This window comes from Petaurus breviceps, unplaced genomic scaffold (genome assembly GCF_028583685.1).
Source record: "Petaurus breviceps papuanus isolate PSGF00001 unplaced genomic scaffold, PetGlider_PUasm1.0 90792, whole genome shotgun sequence".
Classification (NCBI taxonomy): Eukaryota; Metazoa; Chordata; class Mammalia; order Diprotodontia; family Petauridae; genus Petaurus; species Petaurus breviceps.
Genome location: NW_027187347.1, coordinates 9,529,394 through 9,552,387, shown reverse-complemented (window position 1 = coordinate 9,552,387; position 22,994 = coordinate 9,529,394). Strand labels below are relative to the sequence as shown.

The 22,994-nt window shown below is 41.4% G+C and overlaps 1 protein-coding gene and 1 long non-coding RNA gene across 6 annotated transcripts in view; one reads left to right on the top strand and one right to left on the bottom strand.

The window, feature by feature from the left end:
• Positions 1-22,994, bottom strand: part of BOC (BOC cell adhesion associated, oncogene regulated) — a 104,762-nt gene that overhangs the window by 37,438 nt on the left and 44,330 nt on the right. For all 5 annotated transcript variants that reach the window (XM_069069879.1, XM_069069876.1, XM_069069877.1 and 2 more), the window contains 2 exons: positions 15,383-15,565; positions 14,180-14,458 (listed from right to left, as the gene is read on the bottom strand). In XM_069069879.1, coding sequence (XP_068925980.1) covers positions 14,180-14,458; positions 15,383-15,467 — 364 coding nt within the window. In that variant the 5' untranslated portion in view covers positions 15,468-15,565. The remainder of the gene's footprint in view (positions 1-14,179; positions 14,459-15,382; positions 15,566-22,994) is intronic.
• On the top strand, positions 11,369-13,162 carry LOC138147407 (uncharacterized). Its single transcript, XR_011164810.1, has 2 exons — positions 11,369-11,776; positions 12,468-13,162. It is a non-coding gene; the product is annotated as an uncharacterized lncRNA (long non-coding RNA).

The window sequence follows — 22,994 nt, the reverse complement described above, 5'->3', positions numbered from 1 at the left end:
CAACAATGTGGCACTTACAGACACACTGCAATTGAAGGCTTTTAGTGAGGCAGGAAAAACCAACTGACCATGCAAATTCTGGTAGAGGGGATCACTCAACAAATCACGCAATCTGGGCTTCATGGGAGCCCGAACACGATGAAAAACACTAATCACGTCCTTCTACAACCCATTGCTACTTCTTTTGCATGGCTCGGTAGAATGCAAAAGTTCATTTAGATGGGGAAGTACTAAGTTTGCCTTACAAATGAAATAAAAAACAACACAAAGAAAAATGGCCCGGTATGTTCTGGTGCCAAAATGTCCACAACAGTTAGTGCAGATGGAGTAGAAGGAAACTGTAGCTTGGTTTTCAACTGTCCCCATGTACCACCTGGCAGGCTAGCCTTCCAGGCTTAAAAAAAAAAAGTCACCAACAAAACAGTCACTTCGCCAGGAAAAAAAAAAGTTCTAATTTGGCCGCCTAAGTTAAATATTAAAAGTTTCTCCAAATGATGAAAGGCAGAGTAATAAAATGACTGAGTGTGCCCTCCCCATTTTCTAGTGTTAGAGGGAAAAAGGCAAATGAAGGGGGTACAGGGGCGTACCACAGGGCAGATGCAGATGAAGAAAGAAGATGAGGTTGGCAGCATATTAAGAAAACCAGGCTCTAGCCCAAAAGCCTTTTGTCTGGTATGCCGTTTGACCAGTGCGCCTCTGTCCTCACTTGGGCTACCATCCTGGGGAATAATGACCAGCCCTTAAAAGCAAGAGTAAGGGTGGCAGGCTGCTGCTACAGAATGATGAATCAGATCTTCATGGAGCAATCATCTGACCTGGAGCCCATCTCTGCCTGCATGCTGCTACATTTGAAAAATCCATTAGAAGAATGTTTTTACAGCATTAATCTCTTTCCTTTCCTCTTCACCTCCGTCCTTTGCATCCTCCCTTTGTGCATTCTCCCAGCTCCATTTATTAACTAGTCCACATTAATCAAATGCTTACATGTCATCTGATGTTGGTTTTTCCAGTTCTTAACACGTGACACATATCACAACAGCCTTTTGGGGAACATCTCTTTCTCTGTTGTAGTTATTTAATATTCATCAGGAACACATAATATGCCGGGCATCATCTCTGATATAGTTCTTACTCTCTAAGGGTTTATATTCCAAGGTGAAATGACACATGTATCAATGTACAACTTCAGCTGAACTTCCAGTTTCACAGGATAAAGTTAGACTGATTTATGTGTACATGCTTTGTACAGCACGATGAATGTTTCAATTTACACGGTGCCCTGATCCACTTTGCACAGTATGCTAGGCACGGGAAACCCATGGAGGGGTGCCAAAGTTAGTGGTGGGATGATTGTCAGTGCCACGTGGGCAGCTGCCACTATCCAAGCTATAGGCAAAACTACAGAGTGTATGAAGCTTTATCTTTGGCAGTATGGCCGAGTCTCCAGAGCACTACACTTGGAAATAGGAAGAACTGGGTTCAAATCCTGCCTTTGCCATTTGCTGGCTAGGCGATCTTGGCGAAGTCACTTAATTTCTTTTATGTTTTGATTTCCTCCACTGTGAAATGGTCTCTAAGGTCCAATCCAATTCTAAATTAGGATAAAACATTTAAATAATCTGCTAACATTTCAATAAGGCTATTAAGTCTGTCGTGACACGTGATGTTTAAATGTTCTTTTTTTTTTTTAAATAAAATGCGGTTATTAAGTCAAGAAGCACTAATTAGGGGGCAGCTAGGTGGCACAGTGAATAGAGCATTGGCCCTGAAGTCAGGAGGACCTGAGTTCAAACTTGACCTCAGACACTTAATACTTACTAGCTATATGACCTTGGACAAGTCACTTAACCCCAATTGCCCTGCCTTCCCCCCTCCAAAAAAGGGAAAAAAACCCACTAATTAGGCAATTACTCAGTTCCAGATACTGTGCTAAGTGATGGAAATACAAAGAGTCAAAAATAAAGGTCTTTGCTCTTAAGGAACTCACAGTTCAGTGAGGAAGACGATGTAGAACTGACTACGTACAAATAGGATCTATGCAGAATCAATTAGAGCTAATAAATCTCCATTTTCATCACACTGAATACTAGCTACTCAGTTCATGAACTATTTCACTTTCATACTGTCGTCATTCCTTCTCTCCATCACTTTCACTATGGTGCTGGTGCTTCTCTTGGTTTGTTTTGGGTGGGAGGAGACATCTTACCACTGAAGAAATGACATGGCAGAGTGGATGGTGCTGGCTTGGAGTTTAGAAGACCTGGTCTCAGGAGGCTGCCTCTGATACTTAGGAGGGCCAGACTCAGAACCAGTCACCTGACCTTCACTGGCTTCAGGTAATGCTGAAGGATTTATCTACTGAGTCCCCTGTTGCTACTCAAGATCCGACTGTGTTGTGCAAACATAGCAACAACTCACTTTTAAAGCTTAATTTCATTTTTACTTCCTGTCTCCCTCTGTGCTTACCCCTTCCTTTCCTAGAACTGAGTCAAAGTTCATTTCTAGGCAAACAACAAACCAGTACCAGAAATAAAATAGTACCATCATCTTGATGCTGAAAAGCAAGTAGCAGAGATCCTTTCTGCATTAGCTCTGACTGCTTATGATAACTCTGGCTTCCCACCCTCCCATCCTTCACTAACACTCTAATCTTCCTGCTACTACCTTTCCTTTCCACCCCTCCCTGCTCTCACATCTCACCCACCATGCTTACGTTTCTGGTCAGGTATGGATCAGATCCACCAAGCTGTGGTGTCACCACAAGGGGTTTGTTTGGCAATGCTATCTGGACTGGGAGGCAGTAACATTGCCCACGGCCTGTTTCTCTGTTGACTGATAGTTCTATAACCCCACCAACACAGGCTTCAGGCATCAACATGTCTGTTCAGGGTCTTGCCAGGTTATGAACCATGGGAAGGCTTCCCATGGAGGTTTCCATTACTGGAAACATTGCTCTCATTTTCCTCCTAGGCCTTTACAATGCCTTTTTGCAGAATGCCAATGGCACTGAAGCAACCAATCCTACAGCACTCTAAATCAGGGCATAGAGCAGACTGTACTAGAAAATCAACATGACTGGGATTCAGAGAGACAGACAGACAGGCAGACAGAGAAAGAGAGACAGGGAGAGAGAGACAGAGAGACAGAGACAGGGATGGGTCCATCCATCTCTGATTTTCTATATGGTCATTATATATGAACATTTCACAAATTCTTCATGCCTCAGTTTCATGATCTATAAACTAAAGATAGTCAAACTAGGTTCAGCATGGCATAGTTAATAGGTCATTGGACTAGATGCCAAGAACAAGTGGGTTAAAATCCCACTTTAAATATTTACTAGCTGTGTGACCCTGGGCAAATCACTTTAACTGTTCTATGCCTCAGTTTCCCAAGAAGTTAAACGCAATGGTCTCTAAGGTCCCTTCCAGCTCTAAATCTATAGTTCTATGGAGAGCTATTACTACTATTTGTAGCCAAGCAACAGAAATCCAGCAATGTATGGAGCTCAAACAGGTTCCACACATGAAGAAGCGATGATTTCACAACATGTGGAAACTCTCTCCACTTATATAGTCTCTAACTTAGTAGCAAGTTTTCAAAAGTTGCCTGAAGCTCAGAGATTTTAAGTAACTTTCCCAAGATCACATATCTATAAAATATAAAATGTGATATTTAAACTCAGGTCTTCTTACCTCCAAGGGCAGCCTTCTATCCATTATGCCAGACTGACTCTTTAAATAGGTTTCCCAAAGCCAAAAGAAATCACTAATGAGCAAAACCAAGATGGTCTTTTGTGGACATCATCACGGTGTCAGGACAGAGTGATCAGCAGGAATGCTCAGGAAACAGGAATTTGCACTAGATGGTGATGCTTTACCTCCTGTAGATTCAGAAGGGTGCTCTCATATGGGTTTTCTAAACAGCTCTAAAGGTACCATGACAATGTTAACTCCAGAGTTCTGTCCCTGACAGTCAGAGAAATGGAACACATAGATCAAACTTTCTCATTAAAGTAAAGCTTTCTTGCTAACTTGCTCATTTTCTCAAATTAAAAAAGAAAATTCTTGGTCAATCTGACATAAACCTTCCTAGACAAGAAACGTACTCTCTGCACTTGAGGCATCTAGATGGCAAAATAGATCCTGAGTGACCCTGAGCAAGCCACTTAATCTCCATCTGCTTCATTTTTCTCATCTATAAAATGGGGATGATAAGAGCACCTACCATCCAGGGTTGCTGTGAGAATAAAATAAAATAATATTTGTAAAGCATTTTGCAAACATTAAAGCATGTATTATATTAACTTGCACTCAGATCCAAACAGTGAAGAAAACTTGGGGATAAAGGAGAGAACAGAAGAAGATAAAACATAAAGAATTGAGAGACCAAGAAAGAAAGAGAAGGAAGGAAAAGGGAAGGTTTAACAAAGTCATAAAATGATCTGCTGGAAACTGACTTGATAGTTCAGGAATTTCTTGGCTTCTTTAACATAAAAATAATTTTTAAAAGGCATAATAGAGAACTAGAGATGTGATTAATCTTTTAAGACAAGTCAAGGATGAAAGCCATGTTTCCACTGGGTACTGAAGCCAAATGAAGGTTAACTCAATGCAGAAGATGTTTGCAGGACATCTTGCTCATCTGACTCTTTGAGTATTGCTGCGAGGTGGGGTTGGTCAGCAGGATGGAGAGTTTCTTTTGGACTTGATCAAGGAATGAAATGACTGGGAAAAAAATATCTAAAGAGAAAAAAAGAGATGAAAAAAATGTTTTCCTTCCCTGAAACCCACATAACGCATGTTTCTCTGATCAACCAAATATAAGCTATAAACTTAGCAGTGGGAAAATGAATGTGCATCCTGGTGGTCTGGATTAATCATGGTCCAAACTGGATCCTGTTGTGGCCTTAAGCAATGCTGGCAGGGATTGTGCATAAAGAGAAAGAGAAAAAAAAATCGAAAATGGCGAATCCTGAGACATTCATATAGGCACATGAGGAGCAGAAGAGAGACAAATACTCCAGCCAAGCAATCCGTGTGGGAAGTGGAAGAGGGGTATTATTCAAAGAATACAAGAACAGTTGTACTGGGTTAGACCAATGACCAACAATAAAAGCTAGCATTTATATAGCACTTTAAGGTTTGCAAAGTGTTCTATCTCATTCAATCCTCACAAATACCCTGTGAAATTGGTGCTATTAATAACCCCATTTTGCAGAAGATCAAACTAAGTCTAAGAGAGGTAAAGTGACTTGCCAGGGTCATAAAGTATATGAGGCAAGATCTGAATTTGTCATTTGTCACTAAGTTCAGCACTCGATCTACCACACCACAAAGATGAACTAGGAATGAACTAGAAACATGACATGATTTCACCTACTGGCACCAATGCATGCTTTGCATTCCAAGACTGTGTTACCTGTTATAAAGTACTTTTAAAATTTGTCCTCAATTTACCCGATACAAGTTTCAAGATATGCCATTGGATTCCAGTGTATCACTAAACAAGTGTGTGTTCACTCTCTATATACCTTTTAAGTTTTTATAAACTTTTACCATAACTCTTTGTTCATCTCACATTGCAATGCCTTCCTCTTTTTTGGATATTGTCATTGTTTTTAGCCTGTCCCTATAAAACAAATGATTATTTAGTCAGTTTTCTTCATTTGATGAAAACAACAACAATAAAACCCTTACTGCTGTTGCAATTCCTTGTAAGGCACTCCATCATTCTGATCATTTTTGTAGCCCTTCTCCTACCTCCTGTCAACTTCTGGTATTCCAGTTTATAGGTCCTCCTTTAGAACCCATCTAAGAAACTACTATTTCATCTCTTTCTAACTCTCCTTAGAGCAGATGGGCTCTTTCAAATGACATGGTGTGAATTTTTGTCAGTCACCAGGTTCTACATTCTTACTTACTCATGACTTCCTTTGAAAATCCCATATGGATGGATATCATCTGGTCCTAGTGCTTTATCAGTAACTAATTCAACCATCATATCTAGACCATCTGATGTACTTACCACTATTTGTTCTAAAACCTTCTCTTTGCTCCTTTTCTCTGAACAATGAGGGATACTAGGAATCCCTCTAACATATTCCTTAATACATACCAAGACAAGTCATTCATTTTAGTCTGTGTGCTATCTCCTTTTCATCTCTGAGAGACCCTCACGATGATTTGGGTTTCCAGTCTTCCTGTTAGCACTTATCCCTCCCTAACCCCAACTGCTTATATAAGTGAGGTTCCCATGCCTACCCCACCGCAACCCTTGAAGGTTTTTAGGAGGACAGATGATCACTTGTTACAATGATGATTGCTCTTATGTATGGGTTGGACCAGTTGGCATCTTCCAACTCTCAAATGTTGTGATTATACTTATGCTGATTATCCGGTACGGATTAGATTCACCAAGATGTGGTGATCACAAGAGGTCTGATCACCATTCAAATGATTATTTAGTCAGTTTTCTTCCTTTGATGAAAACAACAACAATAAAACCTTTACTGCGGTTATAATTCCTCGTAAGGTACTCCTAGAATTTTTCTTCAGTCTAATTTCTAACGTGGATGTGACTTGGTCTTCTCTGTGGGTTTTCCTGCTCTCCTTGCTCAGAAAAGAGTGTCTATGCCTTAGGGGTACATGTGTGTAATGTCTACATGCTAGGAATGCATATTGTGTGGGTATGATTGGTCAGACTTGTAAATGAGGGACCGAAAGGACAGCACAAGACTGTCCTTGCTAGAGAAAAACCATCAGAAAGGGTGTGAGCACAAGTCTCAAGCTGATAAGCTCACTTCCATTCTATTACTTTAGAAGTTGTACCAGAAAAGTCTAGGGAATATTTTCTCTTGTTTGAAGATGTCCTAATCAACCATATCATATTTTAAGTAAATATCAAGAAATGTATTTAAGTCTATCTGCTGATTACTGATATTACCTCCAGCACCAGATTTCACATGCAGACATATCTCCCTTCAGATGAGAAACTCAGGAAGCCACCTGTGTTTTCATTTCTCCCCCAACACCTCTGCCCTCCTGCTGTCTCCTACCCCCACCCTGGTCTATCATCCCCAGAACAAGCTTCCTGGAGAAGTCAAGGCCAGCAGACAAATGTTTTTCCAATATGCAGCTGATGTTTCCCTTCTGTTTTATCAGGGGAGTCTCTGAAAGAATGAGAGCTGAAGCAGGAAGAGTGGGGAGCATGTGAGAAGAGAAGAAAAACTCCTAGGTTTCCTTTCTAGCTAGAAAAGTTCTGGATGGGGACAGATGTAAGAAATGGGGCAAATTATAGGACTAGGTGAGGGATGGGAAGGTATAGGTGTGTGTATTTTCTTCCTAAAAGTAGATTGAGAATCTAACTGAACCTACTATGGAAATTTAAATTTCTCATCCCTGTCCTGGGCAATGTGGCCATGAGCGAGATAGAAATAAGTCATATATTTCAGTTCTAAAGGCATAGTAGGGTAGGCAAAAAATTAAAATATCAGCTCAAGTCCACAAGAAAGGAAGAGAAGCATCACAATGCTTTGTGATTGGAATTTTAAGCAGGTATATAGCAATGACTATGCCAAATCTTTGAGTTGCCAACTTCCTCAACTTCCCAAATATGTAAACCCAGAACTAGGGACTTGGTGAGGTCATTCTTTCCTTAACAGGATCTGAAGAGCAATGGGTTCATGCCATGGGGGATCTATTTGTAGGGAGAGGATGCTGCTAAGTGGAAAGAGGCTGAGAAACAGAATGAGTTGGTTAAATAAGGCCCTACGGTTAACATTTGTTTGAGTGTCACACACTGACAGTGAAGCCTGTGGACCCCTTCCCTGAACAATGTTTTAAAATGCATAGGATTACAAAGGAAAACAATTATATTAAAATAAAGGTGTATGTTTCCCCATCCAAATCCATGGACCAACTGGGGTCTGTGGATCCCAGGTAAAAACCTTTGACCTAAGGTAAAAAGAAGTATTTTTAGAAAAATGTAGAAGGATCTTGGGGAATATGAGATACATTGGGGGTTCATAGCTATTATGAAGGTAAATAAATTCTCAGTGTTGGGTATTCTACAACATGGAAGATCCCAAATTAAGCACTACTGTTCAGATTCAGTACTTAGTCTGACATCCTGCCTTCTGACAAAAATGTACCTAAACCGTCCCAGATTACAAGGGACTAGGAGAGGTTGGAGAAAGAAGACAAGGAACAACAGATAGAGGCAAATTATTCCACTATTAAATGTTTCCAAGAAAGAAAATTCTGCAACCCTTCTTAGGTGCCTCTTCTAGCTTGGAGACAAAGTCTAGGAGACTTTTCAAGAGACTCTTGCCTAATGGGATTCACAGGCAACAAAGCTGTAGAAAAAGGAAATTTTTCTTCAGCTTGATGACTCTACTGCCCTGTGGGCCCAGAGTCAGTTTGTAAGGCCTGCATTTCTGGCTAGAGTGGCAGATAGAACCGGCAAGTTAACAGCTCAACGAGCTGTACAAAGTAAGTTCTACATGGATGTTTGTTCCCTTTTGGATGGGGGAATCATCAAAGGCCCTGATCGAAGGGTGTGGGAGGACATTTGTCTGGGTCAGAGGCTCTCTGTATAAGAAGCCACTGAATTCCTGAGAAACAAATCTAACTCTTCTCATGCTTGCTGACCCCCTCTTCCATCCTCCCCACCTCCTGCAAATATGTTGGCCACTATGAGAAGGAATGCTGGTGTGGTGTAGTCAGTCAGCCAACAAACATTTATTAAGCACCTACTATGTGCCAGGCACTATAGGGGTATAGAGTATGGAACAATGGATTTAAGTCAGGAAGACCTAAGTTCAAAGGTCACCTGGGCAAGTAAATGTGACTCACCCTCTCTGTTTTACAATTTATATTCATCAATAAAAGGAGACAGTTGGACTGAATGGCCTTAAAGTCTCTTATAGCTCTTAAATCTATAATATATTGGCTATTTTTTTCTTATGCTATGTGTTTTTCAGGCATGGAGAGAATAAGAAGAGTCAAAGAATGTCAGTGCTAACAGGGCTCTTATAGATTATCTTTAGTCCAAAGTCTTTCATTTTAGAGATAGAGGGGTTGTTGTTTAGTCATTTTATGATCTTGTCTGACCCTCTGTGCCCCATTTGGGGTTTTCTTGGGAAAGATACTGCAGTGGTTTGTCATTTCCTTCTCCTGCTCATTTTATAGATGAGGAGTCTGAGGCAAGCAGGGTTAAGTGACGTGCTTATAATCACACAGCCTACAAATGTCTGAAGCCAGATTTGAACCCAGGAAGATGAGTCTTCCTCATTCCAGGTGCGGTGTGCTATCCACTGTGCCAACTAGTCATCCAGTTAGGAAAATACAGACCCATTAATAAAAGGCCAAGCAGTAAAATGCCTCACACCAGAGAAGGTGTGGAAAAATATATGCTGAATGAATGAATGAATAAATGAAATGTTAAGATAAAGACTGAAAATCCCTAGACACCTACTTTCCCCCAACTGACAAAGGGCCTTGTGATGTCTGTTCACAGGTTATAAACAGGAAGTGAGAAAAGAAAATACTAGGAGAATTGGTCCTGGCCATTCAACCTTGTCCTCTCCCTACTCAGTCTGCTATACCTAATTCTCACCCATTGTGGGATGGGGAGAGGTAGTGAGGATTTTCTTCCTAGAGGCAGATTAAGAATCTGATTGATTCAGATGATTACTGATGCTGAAATATTGATAACCTAGGAATTCTAGTCTCTTCTTTATTTTCAAAGGCCCTATGCGGAGCAGGAGAAGGCTCAAGCATAAACCATATACCCTCAATAATACCCAAGCTTCAGGTTCAAGGTTCTGTATTGGCCAAGTATCTCAAATGCAAATGAGATACTTGAGGGCTGATAGGGAGGCAAGCTACTAATATGGCAGAGTACTGAATTAATTCAGAAATATCTTAGTTTAGCTCTTGGGACTGGGGCTAATGGAGCTCAGGCTTATCAACCAGACCAAATATCTGTACAAATCTCACTGAGGTCAGTGACCTACATTGCAGAGACTTTTCCTGGTGGGGTATAGAAAGTGGATATTTGGGCTGCCAGATTCCTGAATCTAGTCCTACAATCCACCCATCACCACCCATAATTAACTCCAGTGGCTGTGAGAAACCAGAGCCTACAAAGGACAAATAAGAGAATTAAAGAATTAAAAAGGCATTAACTTCAAAGGCAGGTTACCAGAGCTAAGTGTCTGTGTTTCCTAAGAACAAGGATTAAGGGAATGAGGAGAAAGGGAGTGAAGTGATGAAAACAGAAAAAAAAAAAAAACCCAGTTCAAAGAGAAAGAATTGTTTTAGGTAGCTTCAAGCTAGGAGAAAAGGATGAAATTTAAAAAGAGACTGATGTCATATCTAAAAAAATTCCTAACAGAGACATCTACAAGGAAGTGGAATACATTCCTCAAAGGGAGACAAATGCCAAAAAAGCCAACATGTTAAATGAAATAAAAGGAGTGTTCAGCTTAGAGTCACAGGACCTGAGTTCAAATCCCACCTACTACTTTTCTGACCTGGGGCAAGTCACTTAACTCTCTGGACCTCAGTTTCCTCATCTGTAAAATGAAGATTTTGGACTAGATGACTAAGCTCCTTTCCAGTTGTATATCTATGATCCCATGAGCTTGTCGAACACGGTAGATCTAGGTGTTATACTATGTGAAAACCCTGATTTCTCTTCCCCCACCCCTCAAAGTCTTTGAGCTATTCAGGAATGGATTGAACAGGAGGAGATACTATTCTGGAAAGATTCTGATGACACAGGTTGTCTACTGAGGAAGCCTTTCTACAAAAAGGGGTTATAGACAGGACACCTGACTTCCAGGTCACCTGAGCCCCCTTCATCCCCAAAGAGCTAGGGACTGAAAGTTAGTGTGCTCCTAGGTAGAATTGAACAATGATGACTTTGTCTAAGGATATAGACATTTGAGAGAACGTTGGAAAGGCCAAAGGAAAAAGAAATCTTAAATGATGTATGTGTGTGCGTGTAAGCATGGTGCTTTCCTTCTTTCCTCTAAATGAAAACCATGCTTTTGGTAATCCCATCTACCTCTCAGTCTCCTTCATACATCAGCCCACCGGCAAAACACAGCCCCCATTCTGCTCTGGAATGTGCACTCAGAAACTTAATCTAACTGCTGAGTCCAGGCCAAATCCCCCAATGGCATCAACCCAATGACAGCACCTCCCCCCCCCCCAACCCCTGTCTTCCCGCCACCCCCACTCCTGCCTTCAAGCTTAGGAGGTATCGTTCCACTCCACTGACTCCCTCTTCTCCATTACAGAGCCCTCCCTTCTCCCCCCTCCAATCTTCCCTTTCTCTCTCCAGCTCTCCTCTACCCTTCCAGCCAGGCCTAAACATTTCACTTCTGATTAATGTCTAAATGACAAGCCAATAGTTCTTGGCTTTAAAACAAAACTAGCTCTGCCTTCGCACAAGCCTCTCCTTTTCTCCTTCTGCCTTTTTGAATCGCTCCCAAACCCTTTCTTTTGTCCCCTCCCGCCAATAGCAGATCCCTCCAGGCACCAGTGAAAAGAAACTGCAAGGCATTTTGTTTTTTAAAAGATGGTTGTAAATTTGCCTCTCTCCACTGGGATACACCTTGAAGCAGAAAGGGCAATTCAAACTGAGGTCTCCTCCCCATCCCTAAACAACAACAAAGCAACAACCTAGTAGCCAAAGTGACCAGATGGATACATACGGGGATTTCTGAACTCAGTATCCCACCAGAGCCCACATTAACAATTCGGAGGTGAGCGAATCTTTTCTATTTACGAGGGCGTTAATTCCAACATGCACCTTGATTGGATTGAAAAGTATGTCTGATATAGGACTTCTTAACCTGGTTCCATGAACTTGTTTGGGTTTTTTTTTTTTATATTCTGATAACTATCACAATAATTGGTTTCCTCTGTATTTTATTGAAAGCATTTAAAAACATTATTCTGAGAAAAGCTCCATAGGCTGCAGAGACCCAAAGGGGTCTATGACACCAAAAATGTTAAGAACCCCTGCTCTAAAAAGAACATCCTAACTGAAAAGTTATTTCTGATCTCAGCTTCCAAGGCTGCTGCTAAGAAACCCCTATTCCCTGTTATGCTGTACTAATCCCATACAAGCATGGCTTTTTGCCTTCCCCCTGACAATCCTCTAGAGTGAAAGCATTTTCTCTGTACCCCTCCACTCTTTATAGGTGTATATTTACCCAGAGATTTCTCTCTAGCCTAAGTACTTGGTTACTTTTTATCAAGATACATACACTTATAAATAGAGATAAAAATATAAATGAATTTCTTTCCACATAGAAGGCTCTAGCTACACCCTAGACACAAATGTATGTGGCTCTTGCCATGTGTGTGCGTGTGTGGCCCCCAAGACATATCTCCCACTCAGTATCATTTCTTGACATGAGACAGCAGTGTACACACCCTTCCTTTCTGCAGGGAGAAAGGGCAGGGCGGCCTGACAGTCTTCCAAGAAAGCTGGGATGTAGCCTGAAGCCTCCCCTTCTGCATTCCTGTGGAGCACGTTTCAGGGGTTAGTGAGTAGAATGGGGAAGAGGAGTGGGGGGTGGGGAAGCAACGAGACATCCTCTAGCTTTAATTTCTCTCCTATGGGTTCCCTCATTTTGAATCCCCTTCTCCTGGTGACTGATGTGTCCCATTACAAGTGCCCAGAAACACACAGATGGCTTTAAAGTAAGATGCATTTAATATTTCCAGAAATTAGCATGGCCAATCAAACCATCATCATCTTAATTCAATTTGTGCCACTTCTCACATATGCAGATAGGCACTTAATTAGTGATTTCCTGATAGGACCATGATGATGGTGCACCCAGAAGCCCAAAGCGGGACTGGGTAAGGACAACAGGACACTCTTGGGACCCTCCCATGAAGCCACAAGTTGCCAAGTTTAGCATGGGTAAACTTGCTACTTTTCTAATGGAAGGGATTCAAAAGTTCTAACTTTCAAACTGTGGTTTGCTTGTCCTATTAAGTCTCATCTCCAGAAAAAGGGCAAATCCTTAAACTGTGCTGAATTTTCTCTGGCTGAGAAGTGTCTTTGAAGCCTTATCCCTGTGTGACTACATCATCCTCCTGGTGACTACAAATGAGAATGTACATTAAGTGCTTTGCAAAGGCCCAACTGATGCTATCAGTAGTGTTCTTACTATCACCTCCTAGCTCCTCTTTTCCTCTATGTCATAATGTCTCCTGTCCTGTTATGTTCTTCAGAATCATATCTGAGGGTTCAAGATGTTTGGTTCCTTAAGGGAGAGCAAGAGTTCAGGCAAGTTCCGCAGCTGGGGGAGGCCTGTCCAAAGCAGACATGACCCTTGGGATAAATGAATGCACAGGACTTGGTGGAGGTGAGACACAGAGTAGTACCCTCCTGTAAAGTAATGGACAATTCACCCTCAAGTCATTTCTAATACTATTAGAATGTTCAGGAGCTCAGTGAAAGGAAGGAGATCCATTCATATCCAAGCACATGCCTCTAAGGAACTAGAACCCATGTGCTTATGCCAGGGAAGCATGTCAGGGCAGCTATACCAATACTTGCCATCACCCACTCCCCCTAAAAAAAAAAAAAAGCACAACTTAATAGTTTGTGATCTGATGAACACAGAGTATTTATGAAGTAAGTCTCCAATGGGATCTACCATTCAAATGGATCAAAGACAGAAGGAATCCTCCAAAGTCAAAAGCCCAATTCCAAATATGGGAAAAGGACCAGAGCACTGTCATTCTGGAAAAAGGCAGAATAATGACATAAGGATTGTTCATCCTCCGTGGAGATTGTTTCAGAGTTATAAGATAGCAGAGCAAGGGAAAAGACAAATACGTAACCTAAGGCACCCTATGAGCCTTCATGACTTGACGTTTTACAGAATAATACTTACATGTCATAAAGAATAGAATTTTCAGCGTTAAATATAAGTTTACATATAAAATTAATATTTAATAAGTTCCTGCTGTATCCCTTTCCCCTGAGTGCATTATGTCCTAGGCAGATGCTTATTCTCTAGTCAGTCACAATTCTGCTGGACATTTGTCATTCCTTGTCTTAGAAAAACCAACTGATGCTGCCTGAGCTACCCAGAGACAAAGGAGAGATAAATGGCAGAGGGACAGAGATGGGCAGCACTCACTGGCTAGTGTCACTGTGGCAGGCACACTGGCTACTGCTCCCGCAGGCATTCGGGCCACACACTGGTAGCGCCCCACAGTGTGGTTGTTGAGAGCAGCAATGACAAGGGTTCCGCGAGTGATGAGGATCCCCAGAGCATTATCTGAGCTGTTGAGTTCTTTCCCATTCAGCCTCCAAGTGATGTTCACCCACGATGGCTCCACAACACAGCCCAGGATCACGGGGCCCCCGTGCTTTTGGACAGTGGAAGTGGGCTGGACCGTCACCTGAGGGACCTCACCTGGGAGAAGAAGAGAAAATTCTGCATGAATCTCACAGAGAGATCAAAAGTCGTGTCCTTTATGGACCAATAATAGTGCAGTTGTCCCTTCTACATTAGGACTTTCCCCACTGTGGTTTCCATATATCGCAGGTTGGCATAAGAAATTAAATGAGAATTTTGGAGAGTTTTGCAGAAGTTACAGATGACACGTGAGGGATGACAGATGACACAGAAAAAGTTTAGAAACTCAGAAATGGGTAAAATATATGCATAGTATTGCATAATAACAACATATTGTATCGTTTGATACCATAATAATTCAGACTTCTCCAGTACAAAGGGAGGGAAAGAAACTTTTATGCAGATTCCCCAGATCATGGTGGCAATGTATACCAAACCCCTGTGATGTGGAAGGGATGGCTGTAGACTACTGGTCTTTGCAAAACACTATAATTCTTTTAAAAGCATTCCAAAAATTCTGTGACTTCTATTTTCTGGGACTCCCTGAAGCAAAGCTGAAGGAATTTTGTGCAGAAATTTAGGGGGAAAAAAAGACACAAAATTAAGTGGTATTGGGGGCGGCTAGGTGGCACAATGAATAGAGCACAGGTCCTGGAGTCAGGAGGACCTGAGTTCAAATCTGGCCTCAGACATGTAACACAAAAACTAGCCATGTGACCTTGGGCAAGTCACCTGACCCCAACTGTCCTCCAAAAAACTAATAATAATAATAATGATAAGTGGTATTGTTCATTGTTAGCCTTATTATTTCTCTCCATCTTATATTTTGGGCAAGTTTGACTAGGCCAGTGGAAGCCACATGCCTCTCTGTGATCCTTTTCAAACGATTTCCTGTGGAAATTGAGGTTTGCATTTTATTGTGAAGGAAAAGTAGGGGGATACCAGCAAAGCAGGGATGAGTTTGGGAAGGAAAGCGCTTACCCAAATTACCAAAGCAGCTGGCTGCAGCCAAGATGAGACAGGTGATGGTGACCGCTGGTCTCTTCCTTCTTGGCATCATTGTCATCCCATGCAGCGCAGTCTGTCACAGAGGAGCAGAGGCAAGGTTCCCATAAGCCACTCTAGGTCACTTAAGGAGAAGCTGCTAGCTCCTGTGGTCCTTTGCTAGAGACGAGATTAAAAACAAAAAGACTATGTTAGGACCATGCCATCTACAATGACCCATAGTGACCCTCCCAATCCTTCTGCTACTGCCCTTTCTCTGCCACTATCCATACAATGGTTGCTAGCAGTAATACCTGCGCAGAGAGGAACAGGATTAGCTAAATAAAAGTTCTGTCCCACCTCTCATTTAAGAAAGACTTGTTAAGTTACACCTTTTGAGCTCAAGTATTTGAGTCCTGGGGCAGTTAGGTGATATGTGGATAGAGTGCTGACCCTAGAGTCAGGAGGATCTGAATTCAAATCTATCCTCAGACACTTACTAGCTGTGTGACCCTGGGCAAGTCACTTAACACTGTTTGCCTCAGTTTCCTCATCTGAAAAATAAGCTGGAGAAGGAAATGGCAAATCACTCCTGTATCTTTGCCAAGAAAACCCCAAATGGCATCATGGAGAGTAGGCCATGACTGAAATGACTCAACAATAACAACAAACTGGAGTCCTGGGAGATCATTTAATAAATGTAATTATGTCACAACACTGTTTAAAGAAGATGAGAAGGTTCAGTGTTACATCATATACTACTACAAATACTCCGGTTATTATTGCTAGCCAAGGATCATACAGCAGCAGCGTTATGTGGTAACAAGTAACAGTCATTATGTTAGGAAGTCGGTACTATTCCTACCCCTCTTTTCATTAAGTCTCTCAACAGACATAAGCATTTATTAAGCATCTACTATTAAGCAAGGCACCGTACAAGACAAACGGGAAACAAAGGCAAAAATGGTAACAGCCCATCCACTCTGCGGGGGAGATAAAACACGTACAGAAATAAATAAGACAAAATAACTTCAGAAGGAAAAAAACACTAATAACTAAGAGGAACCAGGAAAGGCTTCCAAAAGGAGGTGGTGTGAGATCTGTGCCTCAATGGAAACTGAAGACCCTAAGAGGAGAAATCAGTAAGGAGTGTATGCTAGTGAACAATCTTCTCCATCAAAAGCATATTCTTGTAACTTTTGTACTAGGAATGAGCTCTGCATTTACCAGACTATTTCTAACACTGCCCTTAACCAAACTCTCCCTCTAGGGAAAATCATCCACAGTAATTCCCCTCAAAGTACTCAACCTTTCTTTCCTTGAAAGATCCAACTCAGATACTGTTCTTCCTTTCCTTTTCTTTTCATCTTCCTTTCCAAAGACATTCATTTTTGGTTTTGGTTTGGTTTTTTTTTGGAGGGCAACTGGGGTTGAGCGACGTGCCCAAGGTCACACGGCTAGTAAGTGTTAAGTATCTGAGACTGGGATTTGAACTCAGGTCCTCCTGATTCCAAGGCTGGTGCTCTATTCACTGCACCACCTAGCCACCCCCAAAGACATCTATTTTTAAAGATGACCTTTTAGTCAGCCTGGATCTGGACTTAGAGTCAGAAGAAATCTAGGTTCAAATCTCACCTTTGATACTCACATATGACCCTTATCTGCTAAAAACAATCACTTAGCTTCTCTATAGACTCAGTTTCCTTTTCTTTGAAATGGAAATGATAATGACTGTAATACCTAGCTGGACGGTTGGGAGGATCAGATGAGATAATGTATGCCAAGTATTTTGCAAATCTTAATGCATAATATAAATGTGATTCATTGTCATTACCATAAATAGAAGGAGTTTCTTCATCTGGGAGTTCCATTACAAAATGAATCACAGGTTTAGTCTATAATAATACTAATAACATTTGTTATTATTCTTCTTCTAGGTGTCTAGGGTTGTTTTTTCCCCCTTCCTTTATAAAACCTCTTTTTGTTCTTTCACTTGTAGATTATCTCCAGAACCATATTCCTATGACTTTTTGTTACGCTCATAACCTTTCATTTTTCCCCACTCTTGATTTTTTTCTTCTGTCTCTCTCAGGCCATGATTCATTGATATAAAAGTTAAACCACAAATCAGAACATCGTACAAGCAAGTGGAGAGAGAGAGAGAATCACAACATGCATAATCCTATCACAGGAGAAAAAACAAGTGGGACCTTTCCCCTCTTAACTATAGTTTTCTTTAACAAACTACAGAACATTGCTATGGCAACAGTATATGTTATTCACACAAATAAACAGACTTTGAAAGGACCATTCCAGGAGGTGGTGTGGTATAGCTGACAGAAAGCTAATGAGAGTCTGGACAACCTGGGATTAAGTTTCACCTCAGATATGCACAGGCTGTGGGACCCTGGGTAAGTCACTTAAGCTCTTCTCAGTGCCCCAGGCAAGTCTAAACTATAAATTTCAAAACAATGGACTAGCTGAATTGATCAGGGAAGTTTCCTCCCTTAGAGTTTTTAATGAAATCACAGTTTCAGTACAAACAAACAAATCCCTGGATTTTTCTTAACAAAGGACAGAGAATTGGGCACTTAAGTACTTACTGGATTTTATGGACTAAAGAAAGAAACTCTGAATTACTTCTCAAGTGAAGTGTTTATAATAGCCATCAGTTATTGTTTCAGGCAGTTATGTTATATCTCACAATAAACTTTGGGGAACAATTCTGACCATGTTCTGATAACCCAGAGAGTAACCTCTTCTGCTAGGTCCACATGGATCATCAGTCTACGGTATTTGGATGTGGAATTCATTAATGGGGTGAAAGCATCTCTTTTGCCTCCCTCCCTTCCTCCTACCTCTCCAATGGCACTAGCTTACTTCTGGATTAGGGCCCCCCCCCCCACTTCTTAGCTTTCTTTCAAAGGGTCCTGACACTCCAGGGTCATGACATCAGACACCCTGAGGATTCCTCCCCACGACACAATGTCATTTCCTAGACCCTCACAATGACACTTCTCTCCAGGGAGTGAAATTTGTAATGGGTAAGTTCCTTTGAGGTGTCTATCAATGACACCTGAGTAGAAAGTAGTCTCTGCCACAAACAGACAGCATAGTACGGACCCTCAAAACAGGAGCATGAAGAAGGGCCAGTGTACTCTAACACACCAGGAGCAGGCCAGAAAATCTAGGTGTTGAGAAGTCTAGAACCCTGTACTTGGAACTCAAGGCAGGGAAGAGAGTGGAAAGGGGGTGCCAGGAGAGAAAGCCAGCGATGTTCACATGACCCCTGGGGGCCCGGTTAGTAAAACACATCTGGTATCACTTTCCCTCCAAAAGTATACCCATTCCACCCTATTGTTTCTCCTTTGCATTCCATTAAGACCTTAATAAGGACGGAACAGAAGTCTCAGAGGTAAATCTGCCAAAGTCTGCCATCCTCCTCCCCTTTTAGCCTCGGGTCAGTATAAGGACTTTAGTCCCACACTCCCCGCTGGCTTCCTCCTTTCCTTTTTATTTACATATCAAGATCAGTTTGGCCTTTCAGCCTTACCGCTGGAGTTGCCTCCAGCTGAGCTGTTCTGCACCACACTAAGCCAAAATCCCTTAACTAATGAGAGCTGGAAAAACAAACAAACAAACAAATTTTTAAAATAAACACTACAGGTTAGGCAATACCTAAAAGTAATAGACCGATAGTCATCAACCGGTAAAACACAGAGGGTTGCCAGAAGGCTAAGCAATGTCCCCTAGGGGCTACTACTAACCCCAAAGAAAGCTTCCGGAGAAAGAAGAAAAAAAAAAGGAAAAATAAAGGGGAAAAGAGTAAAAGTACTTTCTACTCCCTATTGTTAAGTAGGAAGAGATGCTGGGGGAAAGAGAGGAGAAAACTTAGAAAAAGCTAAAATCATGGCAGATCCAGGGTGTTCCAAAAACCTTAGTGCTATATAAGCTATTAAGGCTCAAAGGCTATTCAAGCTTAAAACTGTACTGTGACTTTTGAGACATTCTATACTTCTATATTACTTTATAATTATAGTTGCCTCACTTGATTTTCACAACTCTGTAAGATAACTGACATAAATATTGTTACCCCCATTTTACAGTGAAGGAAACTCCATTCAGAGGGTCAAATGACTTGTCCATGATCAGAGGATTCCATTCAATTAAATAAAATAAACATTTATTAGACACTGACTATGTACCCAGTACCTTTTCTCCATTTATAATTCCCATCAGTTGCCAAGCCCTATCCATCCACAACGATCTCTTTCACATCTATCCCCGTCTCTCCAATAATACAGCCACTATCCTATTTTAGGCTCTGGTTACCTCTGACTGAATTATTAGACTAACATGCTAAGTGTCCTCTCTGCCTCCGAATTCTTCTATCTCCAGTCCATCCTTCATATCGATCTCTAAATAGTCTTCAGAAGATAAAGATGGGTCTTACCATGTCTCTTCTGCTCAAAAACCTTCAGAAAGAAAGAAACCTTCATAAGTCCTGCATTGCTTCTAGGGAAAAATATAAAGGACTTAGTGTGGTATTTAAGACTTTCTACAAAGGGATCTAACGTATACATTGTTACACTTACTTCACACCACTCTCTTTAATGTACTCTGCTTTCCAGTCAAACTTAACTACCATCTTCATTTCCCACTTACATGTGATTTCATAAGCCATTGCTCACGACTAGAATTTACTTCTTCATCCCTACAAATTCTGGTCTTCCTCCCAAGCTCAGCTCCAGTGCTATCTCCTCTTTGGACACTTGCCCCGATTCTCCTAGCTATTACTCCCCCCCACCCCCCACACACACTTAGATTTTCCTAGAGCACTTTGTCTAATTTCACCTTTTGTGATATTACTTCACTCCTTGCCCTGTATTCTACTTTTCTATTTTCACGTAAACTCCAGTAGAATATAAGTTTCTTGAGGGCAGAGGCTATTTCATACTTTCCCCCTTTGTATCTTTACTGCCTATCTCTCATGCAGGCATACTCCAAGGTCCCTCTGAAGAACCTTGGAATTGATTTTGTGACACGGGCAGCCCAGCATGATGTGCCTGCATCAAAGACATCACTGTGCTCTGTGAGGAAAGCAGAAGTGTAGTATCTCAAAAGAAACAAGAAATGCATCTATTTGTGCCTGACGGGTGGTAGAGCCTTCCAAGGTTGTACTGGTCGGATCAGCCATAGTCAGAAACACTGTACCTTGACCCCAACATAGTGATATCATGTTGGTCTTCTTGGAGAATGAAGGACAACAACCCACCAACCAGTCTCTCTCTCAATGGGAACTTAATATTTATTCTACTGAATTATTTTAAAAGAACACCACAAAAATCTATTAATTTGGGATTAAAGGGAAGTAAAACCAGAAACTTCAAAGATCGGTGTTTTCATTAGGGCAGGTATTCTCTTCACTATCACAGAATGCAACCCTTCTATGCCATGGTATTGGATCTTATTGAATGCTTGCGACCGAAAAAAATCCATCCCCTGGTGGGCATCCTCAAAATGATTCTCTCAATGTTGTTAGGCTGGTTCTCAGATATAGTGTCTACTTCCAGGCCAAACTGATAGAGAAAACTCAGGTCTTTGTTCTCCTTGTCTAGGACTCTTCTCCCTATACTATGTTACCCTACACAGAACATCCAAATGAAACCTTCTGCTAAGAAACAGCAAAAACAGAGAAGGAAGGACCCCTAAGTAATATCTTCCATGCTCAGTGACCAGATTTAACCTGGATGTGAAGACCTACATAACATCAATTTGCCAAAGAAGTTGATCTTTCAGACCCTAAAATCAGCAACATAAGCAAGTTATAAAATATTATGGTGAAATTCAATCTCTGATTTTTGGGGGAAAGGGGTTAAATGGAGGGTCCTGGACCTCTCATTTCATCAAGATAAGAAATTTTCTCTACCGATAACAGATAGGCATCTGCACTGGAACACTGAGAGGTTAAGAGATTTTCCTAGAATAACAAAGCCAGCATGCTCAGAGGTGGATTTTGAACTCGGGTCTTCCTGACTCTTAAGACTGGCTCTGGGGATGGCTAGGTGGTACAGTGAGTAGAGCACTGGCCCCGAAGTCAGGAGGACCTGGGTTCGGATCCAGCCTCAGACACTTGACACACACAAACACACAAAAAAAACCAGCTGTGTGACCTTGGGCAAGTCACTTAACCCCAAATACCCTACCCTCCCCCCTCTAAAAAGAAAAAAAAAAGACTGACTCTGCACCTAATATACCAGGCTACCTCTCATAATGTTCCTTTCCATGTCTATTTGTAATGTTGCCATAGTAATAACACATAAAAGTCTTAACAATGTTCTCCTTTTTCCACCCAAGGGATTTGCAGACTTAGATTTGGAGTTAGGGCACCAAATGGGTTTTTTGCACTATCAAGTGTCTATTCTATCCCATCCTTTTCTCAGTAGCATGGTAGAGTGAAAAGAACACTAACCTTCCAGGAGGAGTCACAGATTGGCTTCCAAGTCTTCTTAACCGTTACATGACCACAGACTGGTCATTTTGCCTTTCCACTCCTCAGCTTCCTCATTTGAAAAAGAAAAGGGGCTTGGGTTTGGGCTGGATTATTTCTGAGGTTCTCTGAGCACTGCATTTAAAGCCAGAAGATGTGGATTTCTATTGGCTCTTGATACCTACTACCTTTGTGATTCTGATTTCCTCTAACTCTATACTTCAGTTTGTTCAAAATGAGGGGGCTGGATAGATAATTTCTAAGGTCCCTTCCATGGGGAATGATCCTTCAAGCTCAAATATTCCTTGAATTTCCAATTTTCTTGCTACTCTTAGGCCCTTAAAAGATAAAGATGGCAACCGTCTATTGCATGATGACTATCATACCAGCCATAATAGCAAGCAAACTTGGGGTTTTACTCCCTGCCTTGCCCTATCTCTCAAATGGCTGTGATGAATCTGTTGTTCAAATGGGGGAGGGAAAAGAAAGAGGGAAGAAGGTAGGGAAATAAGCAGACTTCAAAAAAGAAGTTCTTTCACATTAAGTAAAAATAACAATTTCCTGTTGGTAGGGTAGGAGCTTTAGCTCCTTTAACACAGTGCAGTAAATCAAAATGCCCTGTTATTAGTGGAATCAAATTAGTGAAAACTGTCAGTGAAGTGTGACTAGATTGTATTCCTTGTCGTCTAAGATCTGACAGTTAATTCATCCACTCCACCTCTTAGATCGATAAGCAGCACACAGGGAGGCTAGATATATAGAAGGGGAAAACCAAAATGGGAGAGAGACAGAAAGAGAGAGAGAGACAGACAGACAGACAGACAGACAGAGACAGAGAGAGAGAGAGGGAGAGAGAGAGAGAGAGAGGAAAAAACAAAAGAGCCAAGTCTCTGATTTCTTTTTATAGTGCTCTTACTCAATATGTGTTTATAATATAGTTTATATTAAGCACAGTATAGAATGGTTAGAGATTCTAGTAGTTGTTTCTCCAAGAAAAGCTTACTAATTATTTGGTAGATTGGTCAGGTCAGTCAACAAGCATTTTTTAAGTGCCTACTATGTGCCAAATACTGTGCAAAGGGCTAGGAATAAAAGAAGGGCAAATAAATAGTCCCTGCT